Source organism: Eschscholzia californica, unplaced genomic scaffold, assembly GCF_041429995.1.
Source record: "Eschscholzia californica isolate CP2 unplaced genomic scaffold, dmEscCali1.0.p SCAF_2, whole genome shotgun sequence".
Lineage (NCBI taxonomy): Eukaryota > Viridiplantae > Streptophyta > Magnoliopsida > Ranunculales > Papaveraceae > Eschscholzia > Eschscholzia californica.
Window position 1 is genome coordinate 40,597,692 of NW_028238309.1, and position 26,969 is coordinate 40,624,660.

Genomic DNA, 26,969 nt, shown 5'->3' on the forward strand with positions numbered 1-26,969 from the left:
TTATTGTAATTTTTCCATTCTTCAGATTTGTTTATTATTACTTGAGAAGTACAAAGTTTCAAGAGATGCTTGTAAAAACAACATATTACAGCCTGCATCTTGACTATAGATTCACCAAATTACACTAAACAAAGGCTACAGATTTTCCAGTCAATACTGACAACACTGTTAGCATGTTTTGATTCAGTCTTCATTTACAACCCCACTGATTTCTTTGTAAGACCACAATACCTCATGATCTTTCTCTCATTCCATTCACCTATGAACTCTCTCTCTCTCATTATCCATCCCACATGTATTTCTTTCGAAAATGATAGTAAAATTGATCGCAACTCAGTTACCTATATCATCTTTTACCTACTCACATGAGCACTACAAAGAATCACAGTTCGCCCTGTGTTCGGACCATCGCCGTCAAGTAAAACAGACACTTTGATATGCTTCAAGGGCTTCATTCTCCCATCAACACCAACTGAGAAAATTTGCTGCATCTTATACACAAACACAGAGACCATTAGTGGTGTCAAATCGATGAAGTAAATATTCTCTTTGTAACCGGAGTTTTCGGAACAAACATGTACTTAGTGACCTTTAAAGCTGCAGTTGTTGATTCCACAGAACTACCACACTTTGTGTATACATATGCCTTTAACATACAGGGAAGAGGATTAAGAGGAAAGCCTTGTCATATTTAAACAGAAAAGACTCCACTTTTGTTCCTCTCACCTTTATCAGTTTATCATCTCCACAAGTTACTAATGTGCAGACTAATACTTCAAAATGACATAAAATTATATCCATAAGAACATTTATGAGAACATTAATGAAAAAGAACAACACTCTTTTCAAATTCCCCCGGCACCTTCTTCTCTCATCAATGGACCAGTAGCCGTGGGCTGAACCCGGTTCAAGAGCTCCTGTGGAACTGACGCTCCCCTTCCTTCTCTTGAAACAAGAGTTCCTGTGAGACCGTTGGCGAGTGTAGAAAGTTTTCCCCCTATCAAAGTTCAGCTTCATATCTACAAAAAGTGGGGAATTTGTTTCGAAGTGGTAGCCCAGGTGTTCTAAGTTTGTTGATTCCGTAGATCAGTTTCTCACAAATAGCATGATACTGCTAGATCTAAGTCAGACGTCATTATACATATTGCCTATACTGATCTACGGAAAAAGCTTTGATCAAATAAGTGCAATATCATCCTTTGAGGAAGGATCATAGATGAAATGAAGGCGATGAACCAAATCCAGAAGCTCATGGAATTCAAGCAGTGAGAGAAGAGGGGGTTACCTTATAATTGTGTATATACCAAAGTCTGCCAAATATTGATCTGCCTTTCTCTTCCAAACCTGCATTTAGGCATGAATCTCATCAAATGACGTCCAATATTAACATGTTTTAACTTTTAAATAATAAGGGAGAACATAAGCTTAGAAGGTCCTGATTGTTTCCGAGTCATTTGCCAACAAACTGAGCCACCGTCTGCAGAAGGCGAATGCGTAGTACAACTACAAGTACCTATTCTTTCCAAACTTCACAATCAAGTACATTTGAGGAATATACTTTTGAGCAGATGAAGTAAATTACCCACCAATATATTTCCGATCCGATAAAAGATTGATCTAAATTACACGAACCGTAAAGCAAGGAATAACTTGTTAGCAACACACAAACCCAACAGTACACATTACCAACTCTTACAACATAGTTAAAATTAGCTTCCCAACACAACAAATACTATCTAAAACTACCCCAAGAAGAAATAACTCTATGACAATTAGTTAATCATATAAGATACAAAATAATGTAAACCTGTGTGAAAGAACTGAACTGGAAACACGAACAAGAATGAAAGTTATTGACATAATGAACACCATTGAGGATGATATATGAAGACATAAGATTAAATAGAACTGCATCTAAAGGATTGAATTGATGCATTATTGAGGGGAAATACATATAAACGGGGCAGCGTAACTAAAAGCGACAAAAATCAAGGCATGAGTGTGTTATCCACTTCTTTTCCTTTGGATGCAGCAGGACCGGAAACTGCCGTCGAAAAGTAGATAATTTTGCGGCTAATGGCATTGACACCCAACATAGTGAATTTTCGTTGGCATGGTGCGCAAAAGACTCTCAGGTACGACATGTTAACACCTTTCACGCTTTCGGTGTTAGGACAATGTCTGTGGCAACGGGGGCAATCAGGTCGCCTGTAAGCAGGGATAGTTGGTACAGCTGCATCAAATGATGATGGTGAAGGTTGACGGGTGGGAGATTGTGAGGTCGATGTCGACGAAGAAGGAGAAGGTGGGCTATTAACAGATGGGGACGACGGACGATTGACGGATGAGGATGAGGCATACGATGATTCGGCCGACGAAGACATAACAAACCTGTTGAACAGATTATGAATTAAATCTTCAAATTATGACATGAAATTGACAAAGACAGAGACATATCCTACCTGACAATTAACACCCAAAGTTTGAAGTTGTGGAGAGGTCCATAATGTTTTTTTCAGAACAGTCTTTATAGAGGGGCAGACGAAATTTATTCGGTAACAATATCGTACCCTATATCTTACCTTGAGAAGTATGATTCTTTGTTGAAGATTAGGGAGGACCATGAAGATTACTTTTTTTTATTCTGAGGATCTGGTTGCTGAAGATTAGGGAGACCCATGAAGATATCTGGGTCACTGATTACTACCGTTAAGATTTGGGGAAGAACATACCTTCAGAAGTTTGATTCTTTGCTGAAGTTTAGGGAGATATTTCTTCCATGAAGATATCTTCTTTTCTGAAGATGTGGGTGTGTGATTCACCATTTCTTCTGCCATGATTTCAACAATTAAAAACCATTAAATCACCATAAAAAACGAAGAAAGAAAACCCTAAATCTCTGAACCTAAATTGAAAAACAATGAACCAATAAAAAATAATTAACTGGCACGATTTCATCAATTGAAAAACCAATTAAAAACCCTATAATGCTTCTTATGTAAACTAAGTAAAAACTGAGAAGAATTGGGAGCGAATGGAGCAACAGAGAAAATATTTCCGACTCATTTTGATCAAGCATTCTGGCTATCAACAGATGGACCTCCTAGAAGAAATTTACTTTAAAGTTATGTGTCCTCCCAAAGTTCGATGGTTGCGAACTTGCAATGTCTACATATTAATGCATGGACCTAGGATGTCTCTTTACCACATGAAAACCAACCTTAAACCCGGGCACTAAAATAGCAAATTAATAACATGTGATTCAGCACAGACAACATTAAGTAACGATGATAGCAGTAAAACTTGGTCTTGTACGCTCAGAGAGGCATATTCTCTTCCAAATGCTTCATCTACCTTTGAAATAGAAAGCTAAAGTGGACTAAGAATCAATATCATTAAGTAACGATGAAATCACCTGAAAATCTTTGGTCCATATAAAATGCCATCGCCTATAAAATTTTACCATAGGTGAAGCATTTGTTATAATTATGTGATCGATTGGCTCCATATAACTCTATCTATAAGATAGGTGAAGATCAAATCCAAATATATAAGCAAGTGTTCTCTGGAAAAAGTAAGGAACATTTCAGGGTGAAGAGAGTAAAGGATTTGCTTATAATTGGCTCAATGACAAGAGTCAGCAGATTAGTAATACTCATTGAGATGCTGTGAAATTCGGAAAATATCTGCAGTCAGAATTCTTTCTTTTGTCTAAAGTATTAAATTGGTGTACGAGTACACGAGACAACACATTGTTTAAAACAGAGAAATTGGAGGCTGTGACGCGGCTATTTGGAGGCTGAAATGGATTTGGAGTAAAAACAATGAAACCAAAGTAAAATTGAATAACAATGAACCAATTAAACAATGAAATCGATTTGGAGTAAAAACAATCAAAAACCATGAATGAAAACCATTGAAACAATAAAAAAACCATGAATGAAAACCATTGAAACAATTAACTGCCATGAACCCTAAACCATTTCAATCAAAAAACCATTTCTTCAGTGTTGGTCATCGATTTCATCACCCATAAACACCTAATCTCTAAACCTAAAAATCATATAAACAAAACCCTAATCTCTATACCTAAATTGAATAAAAATTATGCAATGACCACGAACCCTAAACACAATCAAAAACTCGATTCGAAGTAAAAACAATCAAGAACCATGAACAAAAACCATTAAAACAATGAAGCAAAGTAAAATTGAATAACAATAAACCAATTAAAAACAATTAACTGCCATGAACCCTAAACCATTTCAATCAAAAAACCATATCTTCAGTGTGTGTCATCGATTTCATCACCCAAAACACCTAATCTCTATCCTTAAAAAATCAAATAAACAAAACCCTAATCTCTATACCTCAATTGAATAGAAATGATGCAATAAAAAACCATTACAAAACGAACTCCTAGCTACCTCATAGAATTCAAGTGGACTATTTTTATTTACAAATCATTTGGACAAGTAAATATTCTTGAAACACATTACATATTGCCACACAGAATCACAAATCTGAACATGAAATTTAAGAGGAGCTTTCTTATTAAACCAAGAAAAAACTTACTGTTTGAGTATAAGGAGCCAATCGATCTTTTCGACTCTGCTCGTCATATGGGTATTGCCACTTATCTCTTTAATGAACTTGAGAGTAATTTGAAGATTTGGTTTCATACAGAGTGTGTGTTCATCTTGTAACAAACCCTCCTACAACCCCGAAAACAAAATCAAAATTAGGTGATTCTATAAACATCAAACCCCAAATTTCATCTATCAACTTCTCAATAAGCCTGAAAGAGAAGAAAAGAAGCATCTATCTAGTAAGACTCAATTAAAAGAAGAAAAGAAGAAGAATTAGGTGATGCAATGAAACCCCATTAGAACATCATTTCAATTTACTTAATCAGTTTTGGTTTTGGTCTTCAATTCAATTTCATAAACACCTGAAATTGAAAAGAAAAAACCCATTAGAAACCCTAATCTCTATACACCAAAGAAAAAACCATTTCAATTTCAGAGTAATGACACCACACACCAGTGTCCTTATTAGAGTGAAGCAATGTTGTTAACTGGTTATTAACTGGACAAACTTCAGTAGTCAATTATAGTGTTGTAAAATGAAAATAGATTATTGCAAATAAAATAGCTGCAGAATTACCTTGGATGTTAACTCCTTTATTTCCAATCTAAAAGAAGCTTCATCGCAACGATCAACATCATCTGGCAATGCAACACAATCCCACCGCCTACACGTAAACCACGATGAGAACTTAGAACGGTAAACCATTCTGTTCAAGAGCCATCTTAGAATTCCAGAAAAGGAAAATCACCAATTACAGGGATGGACCATAATGCAATCATGTAAAATGACCTGTTGTTAACTGGTTATTAACTGGACAAACTTCAGTAGTCAATTATAGTGTTGTAAAATGAAAATAGATTATTGCAAATAAAATAGCTGCAGAATTACCTCGGATGCTAACTCCTTTATTTCCAAACAAAAGAAGCTTCATCGCAACGATCAACATCATCTGGCAATGCAACACAATCCCACCGCCTACACGTAAACCCCGAGGAGAACTTAAAACGGTAAACCATTCTCTTCAAGAGCCATCTTAGAATTCCAGAAAAGGAAAATCACCAATTACAGGGATGGACCATAATGCAATCATGTGAAATGGCCGTTCACTTCATTTTTACTTTTGAAAACGAGCGGAGGAAAAAAATTAACAGTTCAAAGCACGAAGCACTGGACCGAATCTGTAACGGCTTACGACCATGTCAAATAGTCATCCAATTTGTTCCCTCTTTCCATTTTGCATGAAGGCTTCCAAGTAATCTGAATTTTTTGTAGTGAGCTACAACTTACGAGTTAAAGTTGAACCTGATTTTGGTATTCAAACTGAGTTTAGCAAATAAAAATTGGTAAAACCCGAGTCAAAGAACTAAAACCCGAGTATAAATACAAATAAAATGATTATGTTTTATTAGTGTGTTATTTTATCCATTGTTGAATAATCTATATCTATATAATAAAGGCCGCGGCTTTGGGGAATAAAGAAAATTCTCCAGAGAATAAAGACTTTTCTTAAAATTAGTCAAATAAGATTGACTTTTTATGTTTCTTTTTATTGCTAAGGGGCTTCTAATTTTAGAAGATGCTATACAAAAGGCTCCTCCATCTCATCACCTCTCTCTACCACTTCATCTTCTCCGGCGAAAATCGCCGGCCAGCCAATTTTCCGGCCGACGACCTTCAAATATAATTTTTTTTTTAATATTTTCTCTCTCTAATTTTTTTTCTTTCCTCTCTCTCTAGAACTCTAGAGAGAGAGAGAGAAGGTCTGTTCTCACGAGGACAAACAAAAATCAGAGAAGAGACCTTTTACAACTGATCTTTGTAAATTACGAGAAGCTTCAATGGCTAACCCCTCCCAAATGCCTTAATTTGATGAATGGACTTTGATTTCTTTTGATGTCAGAAATTTTAAAATAAACTAACCCCTCCCAAATGCCCTAATTTGATGAATGAACTTTGATTTCTTTTGATGTTGGCATTTGGGAGGGGTTAGTTTTCTCTCTCTATAAAAAGGGAACAAGTCTAGGGTTTTTCATTCCGTCCTTTAGATTGGCTTCAGAAGGATTTTAGCTGATCTTCATCAATGGCTATGTCTACTTTGATCAGATCTGCAACACCTTTTGTTGAAGCTTCTCGTAATATCGAAGCTTCCTCTTTCAGTACAGGGGTTCGAGCTTCTGAAAAGTTCAGCGTGGGTTTTCCTTTTTCTGATCTTCATCTATCTTCCTTATTTTTGTTTTTCGTTTTTTTTTTGGTCTGAGATTTTGCATTGACTAAATTTGTGAACTATGTTGATTTACTTTTTACTGCAAATCGTTTCTCAGATTCATGTATGACCTTGAAGACAAAAATCAATCCTTTTTCCTGATCAGGGCTTTCATCTTTTACAGCTGCTCTTCTCTGATCTTTGTTCCACTTCAGAAAAAAAAATTAGAGAGAGATAGGAGAGAGAAAATTAAATATTTTTTTTTATGTTTATGTTTGAAGGTCGCCGGCCGAAAAATTGGCCGGCCGGCGACTTTCGCCGGAGAAGATGATGAGGTGTCGAGAAGTGGCAGAGAGAACAAATGAGATGGAGGAGAACTTTCAAAAAAATGTATTCTGTATTCCCCATAAAAATTTATTCCTCGGAGAATTTTCAAAAAAATCTTGATTCCCTCGAGAATTTATTCCCCGGAGAATTTTCTTTATTCCCCAAAGTCGCGGCCATAATAAAACAGGTTGAAAAGTGCTGACTATGACAAACCCATGATAAATCTTGGCCTTTTATTTATCTCATGATAAATCATGACGTTCCATTATCCATACGTAACTCTAATTTATTGGTAATGGGATAGGCTCTTTAATTGGTTGTAATTATTTCATTGACCAATCTAAGTCGTTGATCAAACACACTATAAAAGTATGCTTCAGAAACTGAGTAACCAGCATCCTTCAAAATTTCACTGTACATTGGTAAGTTTCAAAACATCTCTCTACCATTTCCTTATATTGTAATTGGTTTGTTCCCTAGTTTCCATAGAAATAGCTAGCAACTGTTTGTTAGTTTGTTTTTAAAGAGAAGTTCTGCCAATCTTTTATAGTGTGTTTGTAGTTTGTTTTCATAGAAATAGTAGGTTTGTAGTTTGTTAGTTTGTTTGTAAAGAGAAATTCTGAAATTAGTTTGTATTTTGTTTCTATTGAGTTTATATATTGAGAAATTTGAAGTTGGTCTCAATAGGGTTTCTATTTCAAATAGTTGCACCTGATGTGTTTGACAAAACTCCCCAAATAGCTTATACCTTTGCATTTTAAGAAATTCGAAGTTGGTCTCAATAGGGTTATTATTTCAAACAGTTGCACATAATGTGTTTGACAAAACTCCTCAAATAGCTTATGGCTTTGTCGTTTGTTTCTATTGAGTTTGCATTTTGAGAAATTTGAAGTTGGTTTCTATTTCATATAGTTCATTGTTTCGCTTACAATCATGGAAACTTTAGTTTGCCTCTTTCACATTTTATATCCAGGGTTTACATATTGCATCCAACAGTGTCCTCGATATCTCCAACTTCCATCGTCACTGACAGGTTAGTACTATTGTCAAACACATATCAGAATAATAAAAAAAAACCTCCAGAAAATTTAAATTTGTCCAGATACAATAGTACGTAGTAAGATGAAAGGTAGTACTATCATAAGAATTGGTTTGTTGCTTTTCCCCCTTTATTATCATAAGAAAGGAGTAGTTGAGATAAATATGTTTTATTGGAAAGAAGTATTAGCTTTTGGTTGAAAACACAAGCTAACATCTGAGATAAATATGTTTTAATTGTTGCTTTTCCCCCTTTTTAATCTTTGTTTCATGTGATTATTCTTATATATAGTTTAAACTACCAAAACCTGTCATATATATATATATATAAACTGCCATATGATTATATATGAACTGCCATACGCCTATATATGAAATGACGTTTGACAATGTATAGATAAGCTAGCCTCCATGTATCGATAACCCACCATGTCTTAGGTCAGTTTGGCTTTTTTTCCTATTCCTACTTTGACACCTTCCTTTGCCATATAATCATCCATTCACAAAGACAAAAGTAGATAGCTATTTCACTATCAGTTAGTGTATGTCTACTGCTAGGGTTTTTTAACTGGCTGTCACTTAGTGGCTGAAGTGTTGTATTTCTTCTCATTCACTTATATTCATTGGCTTACTTGCTTGAAATTTTTTAAAACTACCCTTCCATATTTTCCTTACGACCCTTTTATATATTGTATGTAGAGGTTTCACTTCCTTCAACGTCTCCACCAGCTAATTTTTTCACTCACCCACAATGGTTTCAAACGAGAAAACAAATTTGTTTTGTTATGATAGTACTACCTTTCATCTTACTACGTACTATTGTATCTGGACAAATTTAAACTATATCATAAGAGTTAAGTTAGTATTACTTTTGGATAGGGAGATATTTTTTTCATCTATTTACCCTAAAATTATATAAGTGGTTACCACGTTGTCTTAGTCTCATGTTTTACTATGCTATTGTGTATAGAGGGATCAAGAAAGGATTGTCACATCAAGGTGGGGATGAACTCATCAAAAGACAATCATGCGAAAGAATTGCTCATTAAACCCTTCAATTCAACACGTGAGATTGATACACTTAAATATATACACAAATATATCTATAAAGGTGAAGATCATACAACTCTGCTGGTCGAAGCGGCAGACGAGATTAAACAATAATCAGCCGTATTACTTTTTTTTTTGTAATAAAGTCCTTTACTATAAATTACAATTTATAAAAAATTGATATTTTTATTTTCAATAAAAATATTTCGATTCTAATTAGTGCCAATGTATTGGGAATAAAAATTGATACGTTTTCTATGGGAGTAGAGTTTTTTATGCGGAGGACAATCGTCCTAGGTCAATACATATCACTAATGTACTCTCTTAAACATGTAATTGGTTTCTCCATTTCTCATTTCAGATATTCATGAAAGCATAACCTTAGTTTAAGTCATATATGAGGCCTTTTAGTGTTGAAGTGTAATATCATAACATTTTTATCGCATTCGATGAATTGTACCGTGCCGGAGGCACGGGTTATACCTAGTAAATGAATAAAACAGCTATTAAATATGTAAGCATCCTTACTCAACACTACTTATACTTTTTATATGGATAAAACTATTCATACACAATTAGGGAAGACGAAAAACTAGGGGTTGTAGAAAGAGTTTTTCTTTTTTTATTGCTTCCGAGATTTTCGGATGATACGAAGGCAGATTTCAAAAGAAATTTCATATATGACAATGGAAAACAAGATAGTGAAAAACTTATTGGAAGAAACACTAGTAACTTAACAAGGGAGACAGTGAAGACTATAGAAAAGGATTAGGGAAAGATATCACAGAAGGAAAATCGGAGAATAATCGATCCAACAGAAGTAATGGAAGGGACTATGAAAACACACTCTTTTCCATTAGGAAGTAGTGTTAGAAATTCAAGAGAAAGCTTGGTTGATGAAGCAAATATTATCGAGATATTTGTTCCGTCAAGGACATTGAGAAGGTGTGGAGGAGGTTGTAACTAAAAGACTGAAGAGGAAGAATGTACATGAGAACATAGTAGAAGTTGGTAAAAGCTCGTTGAGAATGAAGGAAGTGGCAACTAAAGAAACAGAGGCAGTGAGAAAAGTATAAAAAATGATAATCACTTAATGGAATTGAGTAAATTGGATTTAAGGGGTGGAAAGAGGAATCAAGAACAGGAAATAAAAAATACCTCAGTTCATGAAGGAAACAATCGATTTATTGAGGATAAGAGTGAAGGTAGTTGGGAGAAGTTGGCTAGAGTGGGATCAAAATCTAATGAAACTAAATCAGACACAGGTGAGAAGAATAACAAAAAAAAGTCGACATGAAGAAGAGATGGTACCCATGGTAGTCGCAGAAGATGGGAAAAGAGCTCGAACTTTTGAGTACAGGAAATAAAAACTAAGGTTATGCGGCCAACCCATTAAGGCCGCATTTACAATCATCAGACAAAGCTGGAATTTTCTGGGAGCTGGGAATGCTCCGACGATTAATGTCCTTTAATTCATTCCTCCAGGCAACTAAACCAACCATAGTTTTTTTTTTGTCTGAAACAAAACTATCTACAAGTTCATCAGAAAGTTGGGTAAGCAAACTGAGTTACAAAAATTATTTTATTGTGCCGTCTACAGGGTTCGTCAGAAAGTTCATGGGATGATGAAATTAATATTGAGATTATTTCGGCATCTGCGAATCATATACATCGAGAAGTTTATGCTACACATTATTGGAGTTCGTTAATAGTATATGGTCCGTCAATACTAATTGTAGAGAAGCATTCTGGAATTTTATTAGGGATTTTAAATCAGATACAGGAACTGTGGGTGTGAAATAAGAGATTTTAATGCAGTAGCTAATGATATCGAAAAATGGGGAGGTTCAGGTATGAATAGAGGAGCAACGGAAAAATTCAGAAACATGATTTCAGATTATGAACTAATTGATATTGATTATTCGGGACCTACTTATACTTGGGTAAATGGAAGAAAGGTAACTACACATATTCGAGAACGACTTGACAGAGTTTTTGCAAATCCATCTTGGAGACTTAGGTTTCCAGATTCAAATGTAAAACATTTACCTAGATTCAATAGTGATCATGCTCCAATCATATTGAATACAGAGAAACCAAAAATAAGGGGTCAAATATCGTTTAGGTTTTAAGCTCACTGGACAGTACATGATGGGTTTGAAGATATAATAACATAGAGTTGGGGGTGCTATAAGAGGGGGATTTTTTAATAAACTACCACAACTAGCAAAGAAATTGAAGTTATAGAGCAAGGCAAATGTTGGTCAAATTTTTCATAGCATCACAGTAACCGAGGAGTTATTGTTAATGAAGTCGAAATTACCTACTCAGGAAGTAATAAAGGAAGAAAATCGAGTGACTAAGAAACTCACTAGGTTGAGAAAAACGGAGGACTTATTTTGGCTACAAAGGGCGAAGAAGCATTAGATCCAAGACATTGATCAGAATACGAGTTTCTTTCATCTATCAGTTTTAAATCGAAGAAGAAGAAATAATATTCATACTGTCAAGTTAGACGATTCTTTGTCGGATAATCCAACTGTTACCACTAATGTTTTTCTTGATTATTATAACAAGGCATCAAGAGTTAAGCCAATATCTGGAAAACTCAGTATTAATAGATAGATCCTTAATGGCAAGTGAGAATTGATTGATAAGCATCCCTCCTTCGAAGGATGAAGTATGGAAAACAATTAAGGAGATGAAATCATGTAAAGCACCTGTCCCAGATGGATTTTCAGCTATTTTTTACAAGAAGTGTTGGAATATCATTGATGAAGTTACAATACAAATAAGAAGGATTTTTGAAACAGGGCAACTTCCGGGTAACTTAAATCATATTAATATTGCTCTTATACCTAAGATGACAAATCCAGAGAAACCGATTGATTATAGACCTATCTCTTTATGTACTGGTTTATATAGAGTTATTACCAAGATTTTGACAAATAGAATCAGACCTATACTCGAGAAGTTTGTGAATCTTGATTTATCATTTTTTATCATTATGTTATATCTCTACAACAAATCTATGTTTTAGAGAGGTACTTCACAATTTTTCTATTGCAGAATAATGATTTTTGTCCACGTGTAATTTGATTGATTCATAACGTGTCGGTTTCTTTGTATTTTTTTTTTTTTTGAAAATGATTACTTTATATGTCAATCATAGTTTTGTGGACTTGTTTGGGAAAGAAATAAATATTTTGGAAGTTGGAAGTGGACCAACAAGTGGGAGAAGTTATAACCCCGGGAAATGAAAGAGTCGAGGGGCAAATTTCCCGTGAAAAGAAAATGGTATTTAAGTCATTTTACTCATCAGTAGTACTGTAGTAGTACTTCTCTCAAATTGATAACTCCTCCTCCTTTGCGTGGCAGATACGAAAACCCCCGTTTTTAGTGTTTTTAGCTTTCAAGACTAGAAAGAAGCACAGTGAAAATCGGTCTTAATTCTAGAGAAAGAGAAAGAGGGTTCGCTTTGATTCCGATTTTTCTTCAAACGAGAAATTTAGGGTTTGTAGGGAGGGTTTGATTGTCAAGAGGTTTTGTGGGATTTTAGGGTTTACTGTTGTGAAAACAGAGAATTGAGAAACAGAGGCGATCACTTTGGTGTTCTTGTCGTTGGATGGGATTTTGGTTTAGTGAAAGAAATAGCCATGCGGAAGTCATTCAAGGATTCGCTTAAAGCCCTTGAAGCTGATATTCAACACGCTAATACACTGTAATCATCTCTCTCTCTCTCTCTCTCTCTCTCTCTCTCTCTATATATATATATATATATATATAAATATATTTTGATCTATTATCAGTTCATTTATTTGTTTCCTTTTATAGTTACAACCTAGTGTAATTTAGTTTGCCCCATCATAAGTTATCTGGTTATTTGATCTCTTTAGCAACATCTCTCATGGAATTCTAGATACTGCAATTTTGTTTGCTAGGTTTACTATAGCCTCTCTTTTCCATTTGATGTGTTTATGGGTTTTCATTTGAGTGCTAGCTTATGGGTTTATCATGGCGTGTTATATAGGCATGTAAACTAGCTGGGTGGCATTTGAGCATCTAATCTTCCCCCAATTTCAAATGCATTATATGTTGATAAAAAAAAATTCCTTGTTATTTCTTATATCATTATTTGTAACCCTTTTGACTTACATACTCAACTTTTTCTTCTTTTTGTTTGATACAGTGCTTCAATTTATCCAAGGGAATATGATGGTGCTCGCATTCAGATGAGATTATCTTATAGCCCAGCTGCACATTTATTTCTTTTTCTATTTCAATGGACTGATTGTAATCTAGCTGGGGCCCTAGGATTGCTTAGAATCCTTATTTATAAGGTGAATTCTTATCTATTCTGCACCATGTATGAGCTTGTTCTTCCGCACTCCTTTTGGGTGTGAACATGTTTGTTTTGCAAGTGTTAATCTTAAATAATGAAGCCACAATCCAAAACTTGGGCATGCCTACTTAGATAGTTTGACGACATATCTTGGGGACTGTCGTTGAATTCATGGAAGTCAATTGTTATTAATATGTAATGGTTTCTTTTTTCTATTTGGGAGTAACTCTAGCTTCCGTGCTTTCTTGGCACTTTGTTATACGATCACTTTCATTGAGAATATGTTTGTAGTGAATTGTTCTTCTTTGGGGTTGTAATGGTAGGAGAAAAATTGCAGGTTTATGCAAATGGAAAGAGTACTATGTCAATTGATGAAAGAAAAGCTAGTATAAGAGAATTTTATGGTGAGTATTTTTTTTTTGCTTCTTGTGAAAGTTGGGTACTTCATCTGTTTCTTTTTCTTGTTGTTATAAGCATTTGTTAAAAGATAAGCACCCGATTATGGTCACATTTACTTAGTTTTCTTGTGTATGGACAGCAATAATATTTCCCTCTTTATTGCAACTCGAAAGAGGACTTACTGATCTGGATGATCGAAAACAGAGGGAGATTTGTGCAACAAAATTTAGAAAAAAGGATGGGATATTGAAGGGAAAACTCTCTGCAGATGATATAGAGAGGGAAAAGGAATGTGGAATTTGCATGGAGATGAACTCTAAGGTTGTTTTGCCTACCTGCAATCACGCATTGTGTATGAAGTGTTATCGAGATTGGTAGGCACATTCTATCTGAACTCATTAAATTCATTCCGTTATGTTTGCCCTGCTTCTCTTTGCTTGACAAGTGGAGAGTCATAATAATTGGTGGGAAGAATTTGATTTATGAAGGATCTTCCTATGTTTCTGCTTATATCATTGGGGTAGCGTTCCCTTGTTATCTTATGGATGAATTACTGCATAAAAGTAGAGCTTCATGTTGATTGATCCCATAAATGGACCAGAGGAGAGGCATATGGTTCTGACCTGATACGTCTTTTTGGATTAACCGAAACCTAAGATCTTTTTGGTCTTGACTTCTAAAGGGGATTAACAGAACAAAATCAAACTCTGATTGGTGGGGGATTATTTGATTCCGTTACTAATTTTCTGAGCTGTCCGGTAATACTTCTAAGACCATAAGCTGTTTTTCATCTTGGTCCGACCACAAAAATGGCCTATATGGCTGGTAATTTTTCTAGTTTTGGATTCATAAAAGCCTACAGATTCCACTTTTGCTGCTTTTCGGTAGGATTTTTTGTGGGTTCTTTCTAGAAGACCTAATCCCACAAATTATTGCAGATTTTACTTGCTTTTTCTTGTACAGTAATACTGTGTAACTTCATGAACATTGAATGCTATCTATAGATTTTGACAACTTCTGTGTTGTTCAGGCGTGCACGGTCTGAGTCGTGCCCCTTCTGTAGGCAAACCCTCAAAAGAGTGAACTCTTGTGACCTCTGGATATATACTGATAGCCGTGATATTATCGACCTGTCTTCTATAATCCAGGAGAACATACGAAGGCTGTTCCTTTATGTTGATAAGCTTCCTCTTATAGTAGCAGATCCTGTCTTTGTTTCCCTATGATTCTCATGTCAGGTTAGTGCATTTGTTCTTACTCTAAGCCACATGGATGTATATAAATACACTTAACTTCTTTAGTTCAATTAAAATTGTAAATCGTATTGTTTCATATTTGCAAAAAATCTGTTTAAACTTTCGGCAATGGTAAATAATTCTTCTCTTAAGTTCTGTTCTATTTCACGTCTTTGGGGTGTTACACGGACTGTTGCCCACTTGCCCGTACTTTCTTAGGTGTAATGCCTTGTACTATATCCACTACATTTTATCTCATTATAGACTACGGGTTAACTTGTTTGATGTAATGGCCCGCCACACACATATATAGGGGCGATGGGTTTAGTGTTCATTTTTAAACCCAAAAAAAGTTTAGGGCCTAATTTTAAATGAAATTTGTTTTAGGTCATTTGGTGAATTGCCCATTGTCCCTTGTTTTTTTCTGAGCATGTTGCCCTCCTCAAAACCCAGTTCAAAGAGCTCGAAATTTCGAGCGAAAATTGAAACTAGTTCTCTGCTCATTAAGGATAGTTCTTTCAAAGAAGTTTTCGCGTTGGTTGGAAGTTTCAGCTATAGTTTCCTGAGTTTCAAGCTCTATTAATAGTGTTCTTGATGTTTCTTTATCTTATGATAGGTCCAATCTTCATATGAAAGTTCTAGGTGCTTATTTTCATACTAGATATTTTCTCAAAGTTAAAAAAATTATGAAGTACTTTTATTTTTCTTTCTTCATTTTGGTTTCTAATGCCTTGAGTATGGGGTATTTTGAAATATAAGGGTTGCATAGGGATCTGTAATTGCATATAGATGGGCATCTGTACTTGATCTGGATTAAAAAAGAATTCAGATTTAGGTCGGGTATTGGTGTAAGAGTTAAGAGTGGACCTTAGATTTGGACGCAAAATCCAAGATTTCTCTCTAGATACAAATATGGGTTTGGGGAATGCTATAAATGCTAATTAGCATGGAGGAAAATTGAATTTTGTGGAAAGATGCTAGGAATCTTAAGGTTTTTAAGACAAACACTATTCATATTTTGTAAAGAACTCCATTATATTACACGAAAGGGTTTTCGTACATTGAGTCTCAGTTCATCAATGAGAGAGGCCAACTGCATTTACATCATTACTTTACCCCATTCTCGTGAAACCTTAGATTTTCTAGCTTGTTTTGCAAGATCATTTGCCGTGCTATTAGCTTGTCTTGACTACTTCCATGGTTTGAAGAAACAAAATCAAAAGGATTCTTAGAGAGTTTGGACTTGTAGAATTGGACTTGTAGAATCCGCTTCTTGCTGTGTCAATGTTGTAAACTCACCATTCAGACCGACAACGATGTCAGATGAGTGTCTTTCAAAATTAGTTGTAAAAGTCGTTTATGCTTGGCCAAAGTATAACAGTCAGTGTCGCCTAAGTCTCGCCTTCATCTCCTGATCTGCATCTGATCAGGAGTGTTTTCCCTGCCATACAAATACCATCTTGAGAATGAAACGTAATTCCTGTAGCAGCAAATTCTTTGATATATTCAAAGGAGACATCAAAATCGCATTTGGCTCTATATGGAGTTGGTGGTTTTGAAGAAGTGGTAGCAGTTTGTTTAGCGTTCTGACGTTTAACTGATTGTCCGCTACCCTTCTTACTCCGCAAACAGTCAATTAGTTTAGGATGTTTATTCTGGTATAGGACTTCACATGTCTCTCGATTCCCCAAGATCCATGTTTATTTGGATTGAGGAAGTAGGCTAGAACTTATCTAATTTTATAACTTTTTCTTAGAGTTCGTTCTTTCCTTTCTTGGAGCATCTCCAATGCAACACTCAAATTGAAAAGCTCAAAGAGCCACCTAAGATTTTTTGGGTTTTTTTTTTTGCAAAAAACTCTCCTATGCAAGACTCAATTTGGATTTCAAAACGATGTGGCATCATTTAATGTTGAGATATCTCAAGAAGAAACTCAATATCTGAGATTTCTTTTGAGGATCTTAATTGACTACTCAATATTTAAAGCAAATCTGCCCATTTAGGAAACGACATTAAGTTACTGTTAAGTTTTTAGAGTGTTGCATTGGAGATGTCTTTTGAATTGAGTATCTCAATATTGACATCTAGAAAAGAGAAACTCAACTAAGTCTTGACACATAAGAGCATCTCCAATGCAAGGCTCAAGAAAAACTCTAAAAATCCTATGTGTCAAGTGCGAAAATGGATCTCTAAATGGTCTCTTTCCTGTTTGGCAATTTAGAAACACTCTATTCGAAAACCTTCTCCAGGCAACACTCAAGAGAAACTATAAAAACCTATATTTTGGTTTAAAACTAATTGATTTGCTTATGTGACACTTAGAGATCCTCAAGAGGACACTCTAAATTTAGAGCATCTCCAATGCAATACTTAAAAACAAATCTCTATTCGTCCTATTTGTCGACTTCTAATTGAGATCCTCACTCATAGGTGGCGAAAATAGAGACCCTCAAATCTTATATGTCTCCAATGCATTTTTTTTTTCACTTGCGTGGCATGGTTATTTTTGTAAAAAAGTAAATACGAAGACTTGATTTCTATTGGTTGAAATTTAAATATTGATGAGTTGGACAATTAGAGATATCTCAAGAGGACACTCTATTTCTAGAGTGTCCTCTTGAGATATCTCTATTCCATCCTCGACACATCATCTTTGAGATCTTAATTTAATTTTGCATTGGAGATGATTTTTTAAGAAAAACTCAGAAAATCCTATGTGACACTCCGAGTTTCTAAGATTGAGTTTTGCATTGGAGATGCTCTTAGAGTGCTCTCTTAGGGATCTCTAAAATAAATCTTGACACATCACTTTAGAGATTCATGTTGAGTTTTGCATTGGAGATGGATTTTAAAAAAAAACTCTAAAAAAATCTTATGTGGCAATCTAAAATTTAGAGTTTGAGTGTTGCATTGGAGAAGCCCTACTACAATTTGAGTGTTCTTAGTGCAATTCACTCTTTCCTTTCTTGGTGTCTCAATTCTGATTGCCAATGAAAGTTAAAAGCAAATGGCTCCAGGGAAAGAGCTTTCAAAGATGAGGTGTTGCCATGAATCTATGTTTGATGCTACATAAGAGCATCTCCAATGCAAAACTCAAAAAAATCTCTATTCATCTTATGTGTCAAGTTCCAATTGAGATTCTCACTCCTAGGTGGCGTCAATAGAGATCTTCAAATTTTTTGTGTCTCCAATGCAAAACTCAAAACTTGTCTTATTTACTTACATGTCATAGTTATTTTTGTAAATAAATAATTAGTTATTTTGGAAAATATAGAAGACTCGATTTCTATTGGTTGAAAATCAAATATTGATGAGGTGGACAATTAGAGATATCTCAAGAGGACACTCTAGAAATAGAGTGTCCTCTTGAGATATCTCTATTCCACCCTCGACACGTCATCTTAGAGATCCAAATAGAGTGTTGCATTGGAGATGGTTTTTAAGAAAAAACTCTAAAAATCCTAGGTGGCACTCGGAGTTTCTAAGATTGAGTGTTGCATTGGAGATGCTCTAATAAGCAATGTTGAATCTATATGGGTATGAATCTTGAGAGGACCAAGGTAGTGGGAAGAATGCTATAAGTGAGCTTCCACAAGAAAAGCTTTCCCTGGGACTCAGCTAAAGTTTCGATAACTCTTTACATCAATAAAGTGTGAAACGAGTATTGTTGAAGATGGCATGACCAATGAAAGACACCACTAGTTGAAGAGCCTTCACAGGGTTCTTTGTCTTCGTCCTTATTCGTCTTCTTCTCCAACTTCTTCATCTTTCTGTTGAAGATGACAAGAACAATCAAAGGCACTACTGGTTGGAGTACCTCATAACTTTTTCTTTTTCTTCTTCTTCTTCTTCACCGTCTTCTTGTTGAAGATGGTGAGGTAAATCAAAAGCACCACTAGTTGAAGAAACTTCGTACCTCCTCTCCTTTCTTAGCTTCTTACTCCTTGCAACAACAAAGTGTGAGAAGGCAATTTTTGAAGATGGCAAGATCAAACAAACCAAAGGCACCACTGGTTGAGAACCTACACAGAAAAAATAAATATTTTCTTATTTAAATCCAAAGTTTCAATAGGTTATACTTGGATTTTAGTTAAGTAATTCTAAAAATCAAGGATTTTGAGGAAAAACTTGAGTTTAGTTTCTAAGGTTTTGGAACCCTAGAAAACAAGCAATTTGTTGCTCATGTTCGTATTTTGCGAAAATCGGACGAAAACTTAGCCAATCAGATGAGGTCCTTAAGTCTTATATGGGGTCCTTATAAGACTTTGTTTGGCCATTCATGGACACCTAGGGTTTCTTTAACTTGGACAGATAGAGAGAAAGACGAGAAGGATTGAGGTGATCCGTTGTTCATCATTACCTTTTTCTTTGTAAAGCTCCATCATCTTCATTATGCCTCTGATCATCTCATTTCTTCTTCTCTAACATTAATCGCAGGGTGCATTTTGTTATATAAATTGAAGATGCCTAATGAAATCTAAGGTTCTCGACTTATCACTTGTTATCAAAGTTATAAAAACAGAGTCAAGCTTTTGTTATCTACCATCTACGCAGATAGCATTTCTCCTCTTCTTTTCAATTCTTTCTAAAACTTCTAATACTTCTAATACTTTAGTTTTAATTGTTTTGGGCCTTTAGGTTACTGATTTTGATTTTTTAGGTTATTGATTTTGTTTGGGTTACTAGTTTGATTTACTTACCGTTACTCCATTGTTTTGAGCTACTAATTTTGATTATTTTAGTGATTGATTTTGATTGTGTGGATTTCTGATTTTGATTTTTTATTATTAGTTGGGTCAATTTTAGATAGAGCAGAGTTTTTAAATAATAAGAATTGGCCAAGCTTCCTAATAAGATATACGGTTATTTTCTATTTCACCCTTACTTTACGATCAACTTCCTTTTTAGTCGTCTGTTTTTTGGAAGATTCAAAATTGGTCCACTTTTTCTAATTCCGTCTACATACTGCTAAAGTTGATATATATCTTTCAAAACTGCCATTATTTGTCAGCGTGTGTTAATCCTTCCCTTTTTTTTTCTCTTTCTCTTGCTAACTTCTGTGCAGGCGACCCGAAGTTAAATTTGAATGAAAGAAATAAAATAAAAAATCACAGTGAGATACGCCCGATTCTTTCTCTAAGTCGGTTAAGATGTAGGCGCCCATTGAGTGGGCCACCCACTATAATCTTGCACGGTACTAGAATCATAAAGTAGAAATCAAAAGATCGTTGTCCATCATAATCACATATTTTTGACACGCCAAACACGACATTATCATTTTTGGGAAAAATTGTAATTCCAAATAGATAAACTCAAATACCAATTTGTGTTGAGGAAATGAGGTAAAAAACACAAAATTATTTCTACATGTTAATTTTTGGGATGTTCTTCTATAAGAACAAATTATTTTATAGCAATTTTAGGCTAGTCATGTATAAATTCAAATTTCGCTCCGATCTTGGCTACTAATTTTCCGTGTTCCAAATTGAGAGGTGAAGATTTTACTGCGTCCATGTGAAGAAGTTGGCCATGAATTTTTTTTATGTTAAGATTGAAGTTGTTATAGGATGGTGCTGACCAGCGTTCTGGATTGCTAGTGATACTGCACGCTTTGGAACACCGGGCTTCATGGATTTAAAAGTCCTCACTAGGGAAGGGTGTTTAACCTCTTAAGAGGAGCACCACAATCCGTCTCACCACCAATGTGAGATTGCTTTACAACACACCCTCCCAAGACCACATCATAGTAGAGTGAATCGTGCTGATAACGTGTTACAGGATGGTGCAGAGCAGCCTTCTGGACTGCTAGTGATACTGTCCGCTTTGGCACACTTGGGTCTCACGATTTTAAAAGACCTCACTAAGAAAGAGTGTTTAACCTCTTAAGAGGAACACCACATTCTGTCTCACCACCAATGTGAGATTGCTTTACAACATAAATATGTTTCACAACTTTCACAAAAAAATGTTCCAGAATAGAGGGACCGACCTAGAAGCTGATCCTAATGATCCCATGTGCCATCAAGCTCGAATTCCACCATTTTATATAAACAGATAATCTATTCGTTCTTTCTCTCTAAATTTCATTTGGTGGGTTGGAGACCTAGAGCTCCCTTCAGGTAAGCATGTGGATGTGAATCCACCACAATCATTAGTAGAGAGATAGCTAGATAGAGAGAGAGGTCACAGCAAAGCCATTAGGAAATATCCCAAGGGTCTGTTATAATAGCAAAAACAAATCTTAGTTTCCCTCTCAATCATGAGGTGGAACATGGGGTACCTTTAATAAACTTCTTTTTTTTCCTTCTCAACCGTAGTTCTATATTTGGGCTTCCCAACCACTCTTGATTGTTTAAGTGAGAGTGAAAGAGCAGTTTCAAAAAAAAAAAAAGTGAGAATGAAAGAGAGGTAGTATCTTAACAAAAAAAAAAGAGAGGTAGGACATCAACAAAAAAAAATAAAAATAAAATAAGAACAATGTCTCATCAAAAGTAGATCTCATTGTATATGGAAATGCTTCTAGCATAAGGTACGTATGATTTCATTGAGATAGGGGCGTGGATGTGGCTTTTAGCCTTATTAATTGGTCATTCTAAAATTGGTTCTTTTTTAGCCATATATATCATAGCTCATTGCAGGAATTCTTCTTTTGTGTTGCGCTTACGAAGTTAGGTTACTCTTTTATTGACTTCTCCGCGTTCATTGTACCATGTCTCGGCTCCATATAAGGTCTTTTTTGTTGAAGTTCTGTAGTAATTCATTCCTATAACAAAGATATTAAATAAGCAAGCACGTAAAATATTACAAAAATGAAGGAGCAAATCAAAAGTTTGCAGCAACCTTCTCACTCCATTATGTTAAATAACTGTGTTAAATCAAACATGCTAGTTAGGGGTGGGAAAACGGCTCGAAAGTTTCGTACCCGCTTGGGTCCGCCCTAGTTCGAGGTAAACCGTGGTACTTGCTACCCGTCACGGGCATACCCGATCCGTCTGACGAGTATTTAACGGCGAGAAGTAGTCAGAGGGTCTAGACCAGAAGACAGCCCCGTTTAACCCGATAGACACGACCGAGTGGACCGACTGACCAGACCGGTACAACTACCCTATAAACATGATCATTTAGTTTTAAGGTGTGATCCTTATTTCTAAGGTGTGAACTATGGACTTCGTGATGTTGTATGATTTGTAATTTTTTATTATTCTATAATCTTGTAATAGATGACTACCTTAACCTTTTTTAATGGAGTTTAACTGTGTAAGTGTTTTAAATTAATTTTTTATCGATTTATTTTATTATTAGGTTGGTGGTAAACCTAAAATTCGATTGACCCGATGCTGAAGAGGCCCGTCCGGTCAGCCGATCACAAGCGGGAAATGGTCAAAGGAATTTGTGATTTTGACCGCACTGGACCGAGTAATTTAACGGACACGAAATTTTGGTTCCTGATCGAGACAAGCCCGAAAAGTTTAGTCTCGCGAACAACCCGAAAAGTAATAGAGAGAGAAAATGAAGTTTTCTCCGAAAGTAAGACGTTGATCCGATGATCTGAATCGTTAAACAACAATGATACAACTCCCGGCTCATTTCCCGGCCGAAATCCGGTCGGGTGAGTTGGCAAGCCAACCCGGCATTTTATCATGACGTGGATGTTGCTTTCATCTGATTTTATATGGAATCTAGTTTTAGTCCCTCATATTATGTTTAATTATAGTTGAGGACCTCCATAAAAGTCTTGAGAAATCAGATTTTCTACCCAAGAAGCTCTTCCCTTTCATGAGCTAGGATTTTTTTTCTCTATCTCTGTTAGAAACACCACCACCACCACAAAATCCGACGTCTTCTCACCCATTTCCAACCCTAAATTTTCTCTTTCATTTTCCACAAGCCCTACTCAGGTATTTCTCCCTCCCTCACTCTCTCTTTCTATCTTATTTACTTTATCTCTCTAACTTTGTTACATTAGACTAGAATTTGAAAACCCTAGATATATTTTAAAAACTCTAATTGTCTTCAAAATCTTGTTGGAGAAGGAGAGTAGAATCGTGATAAATGAAAATATAGTGCCTGGCAATTCAATTATGGATTGGATTTTTTCATTTGTTACAGACAGCTTTAATTCTTAGTAGTTGAAGTAGTTAGAATCTGATAATATTTGCTTAAACTTTTTTGTCTTGTTCAATATTCTGGTATAACATTTGTTAGTGAAAGAAGTGAGAAATATTGTATTGAATTCTCTTGAAAGATTATTACAACATCTCTAAAAGAGTCCATGGGTATATAGACCAAAATTAATTTGATAATAGGTCTATAGACCATTCTTCTTAGATTATGGATTTATGGTCCTTTTACAAGAAGGGTATAAAGTATGGCTAATTTATTGGGTAATACCAATTGTATCCCAAATAAAAAAATCCCGGGTTTTTTGAATTTACGAGGGTTTTAGGAAACTTTCCCAAAACCCGTGGGCGTGATTTGTGGGGGATCTTTATTCAGCCGAAACAGATTGGATACCAATCTTCATAAAGACACTTTCTCTCTCTAAACCTACTTCATTTGGGATTTCAATCGGTTTAATGTACCTTGATTTTAGGATAAATTTAGGAAAAAACGGTTAGATTCTCACGAAAATTTCTCTCTCTTCTATAATCTGTTTAGAAACAAAATCTAAACTTTCCCAAATCAATTTTCTCTCTCTTCTTTACAGATTTAATATGGAGATTTATTAGAAAAAAAAAGATAGAAACAAATCATAATTTCTCTCTCCTCTAAACAGATTTGGAAATCAAATTTTCTCTTTCCTATTATCTGAATCAATCTAGGATCAATTTAGCGTGATTTGGGGGTTAATATACAAAACATATATATCACTTTCTCTCACTTAACTTTCAGTTTTGGAAATAGTATATTTTTCTGGGAACATTAAAGCAGCATTTGTTTTCGTTTTTACTCATACATAAATACAAATCGAATACAAATTATGAAACAAATACGTAAATTATGTATTATTTATGACGAATAAACCTTCATTAGTCAAGTATACAACGTAATTTATCAAATGTATTTGGGTCTTGTTCAGTAAATTAAACATACTTTCTATTACATAACACATAATTTCTTTTACATTACACATCGTTTACATTCTGTTACCAAAAAATCGTTTACACTATATTGTCGAAGAGCATATGTAGTCTTGAGCAGGACAAACAACATTTACACTATATTGTCGAAGAGCATATCCAAATGATTTTGCACCACCAGGAAACAAATGACCAACTTCAGTAGCAAATTCCATAAGTAACAACAAAACTGCAAAAAGAAAACATATACATTTGTTAACAAAACAAACAATTTACTAGAAACGACATGTATAATGGAATAAATTATGCATACTGTTTGTTAAACTTCATAATGTGTTAGAAGACAAACATAACGTTAGTTCGAATCACAAGGTCACTGTTATGTGAAAAAATATGTATAATGTGCAATAAATTACATATAATTTTTGGAACATTTATTATAGTATAAACGGCAACTGTTTTGTGAAAAAAGTACGCGTAAAGTACATGTACTTTATATCCAGAGAAAACAATGAATCTGAATATACCGCAAATCTGAGTCCGTCAGTGAAGATGAATCTGATCTGAAAAAAACTTCAGTAATGATTAAACGAAAATCTTAAGATACATACCACGAAAATTGAAAGATATAGAACATACCTAGATTCAATAAAACATTAAATATGATATAAAGATCAAAGATTTCATTATTGATATTAAAATTTTAGAGAGAGAGAGAGAAGTTTAGACTTCCATTTCAGATCTATCAAAGATGGAAATATATATTATGAGAAAGATCTACAATTGAATCGTTTTTTCAGAAATAATACATAACAATTTGATACAGTTTAAAAAATTAATTATTAGATCTTAAAAATGAATCTAAATACAAAACAGTAATATCAAATACATGAAAACAAAAACGAAATCTTACAAATGAATGTTCTCATTATGATTTTAGCAAAAATAATTACCTTCAAGAATTGATCTTCGATAAGTTTAATGGAGATGAATGTAGAGTTCTGATGTTAATAGTGGTTAAACAACTAGGTTAATGTTCTTGAAAATGAGATATACTATATTACGGTTACATATTAGATTTGTTAATATTTCTTTCATTATAATTCTGATTGGAGAGAGAAAGATGGAGACAATTAAGGAAATGATATATACATGATTATTTTGGCAAAAACGGTTACAAAATATATGGAAAGGTTATAATAGGTATTAATAAGGATTAAATATTATAAAGATTTGATATTTCTCTCGAGATGAATACAAATGGACTAAATCTCTTTTATGATGATTAATTTGGTTTTTAAATCCTTTTTAGGATTATAGAGGATTAAATCTCCTATTAGGACCCTATTTTTGGTCTATAGACTCAAAAATTATTCTATTTATAGTATATAGAAAGAGAGATCAAAGAGATAGAACTTAGAAAGAGAAAGAACAAAGAGGGATAACTGTTTTAGTAACAGATTAACTAACTTAACCTAATCTATTACTAACTATCATTAAACACCAACTACTACATGTGCCAGTCACACATGTATAGAGGTGTGCCTATAGAAACTATTATAACAGTCCTTTCTGTATTAGATCCTTTCACTCCTTTAATCTTCTTAAGTAGTCCCTTGATAGTCCTTCTCTCTTACAACCCCCCTCAAACATATGGTTCAAATTGAGTGAAACATAAGTTTGTCCCTGATAAACTCAAAAGCTGAAAGAAGAAGGCCTTTAGTGAACACATCTGCAAGATTCTGATCTGAGGGAACAAAATTGACCTCCAATTGGTGTTGCTGAACTAAATCTCTGATAAAATGAACATCTATCTCCACATGTTTAGTTCTAGCATGAAACACAGGGTTAGATGCTAAGTACTTAGCTCCCATATTGTCACAGAACAGAACCATTGGTAATACCACAGAAATATGAAGCTCCTTGAGCAAATAAGATGTCCAGAGTAATTCAGAAGTAGCTAAAGACAAAGCCCTATACTCTGCCTCAGTAGATGACCTTGACACTGTGAGTTGCTTCTTAGAGGATCAGCAGATCAGAGTAGAGCCTAGGAAAATACAATAACCACTAGTGGACCTCCTTGAATCAGGGCAGCTACCCCAATCTGAGTCTGAGTATCCACTTAACAAGGAGCAGTCACCTGATTTGATGATAGTACCAGCTCCTAAAGAACTCTTAAGATACCTTAGCACTTTCTTTAGAAGTGTAAGATGCACTGAGGTTGGGTGATGCATAAATTGAGAGAGATAATTCACAGAATAGGTGATGTCTGGTCTTGTCATTGTTGCATACTGTAACCCACCCACCATGCTTCTATAAAATAATGGATCATCCAACAAAGAACCATCTAGCTTAGATACTCTCTTACCAAATGATACAGGAACAGCACTTGGTTTGGAATCAAGTAGCTCAGCTCTCTTTAGGAGCTCAACTATATACTTGGTCTGAGATAAGTGAAGGGAACCATTCACCTTAACTACTTCAATTCCTAAAAAAAAATGGAGATCTCCTAACTCCTTCATAGCAAACTCTTTCTTTAAGTCAGACACAAGGCTTTGAATCAGGTGTAAGCTGGACCCTGTAAGAATTATGTCATCCACATAAAGAAGAAAGACCAAGATATGATCTTTAGAATTGTGAACAAACATAGAGGAATCAGATGAGCTCTTGAGAAATCCCCAATCCAGTAGATAGGTAGCAATCCT

General features: G+C 34.9%; 1 protein-coding gene and 1 long non-coding RNA gene across 3 annotated transcripts; one reads left to right on the forward strand and one right to left on the reverse strand.

Annotated features, from left to right (window-relative positions):
• LOC147557924 (uncharacterized) lies at positions 1 to 5,254 on the reverse strand. The gene is made up of 3 exons (XR_015235388.1): positions 4,576 to 5,254; positions 1,163 to 2,830; positions 1 to 485 (listed from the first exon to the last, which is right to left on the reverse strand). It is a non-coding gene; the product is annotated as an uncharacterized LOC147557924 (long non-coding RNA).
• Positions 5,255 to 12,477: 7,223 nt separating this feature from the next.
• On the forward strand, positions 12,478 to 16,005 carry LOC147557925 (E3 ubiquitin-protein ligase AIRP2-like). 2 transcript variants are annotated; one of them, XM_086659488.1, is made up of 6 exons: positions 12,478 to 12,929; positions 13,398 to 13,548; positions 13,888 to 13,954; positions 14,089 to 14,323; positions 14,980 to 15,187; positions 15,801 to 16,005. In XM_086659488.1, the coding sequence occupies exons 1-5, from the start codon at positions 12,865 to 12,867 to the stop codon at positions 15,173 to 15,175; spliced, it is 714 nt and encodes a 237-aa protein (XP_086515614.1). In that variant the 5' UTR covers positions 12,478 to 12,864; the 3' UTR covers positions 15,176 to 15,187; positions 15,801 to 16,005. The 2 variants fall into 2 exon arrangements, with proteins under 2 accessions (XP_086515614.1, XP_086515613.1); XM_086659487.1 differs by having other exon boundaries at positions 15,572 to 15,819.
• The last annotated feature ends 10,964 nt before the right edge of the window (positions 16,006 to 26,969 follow it).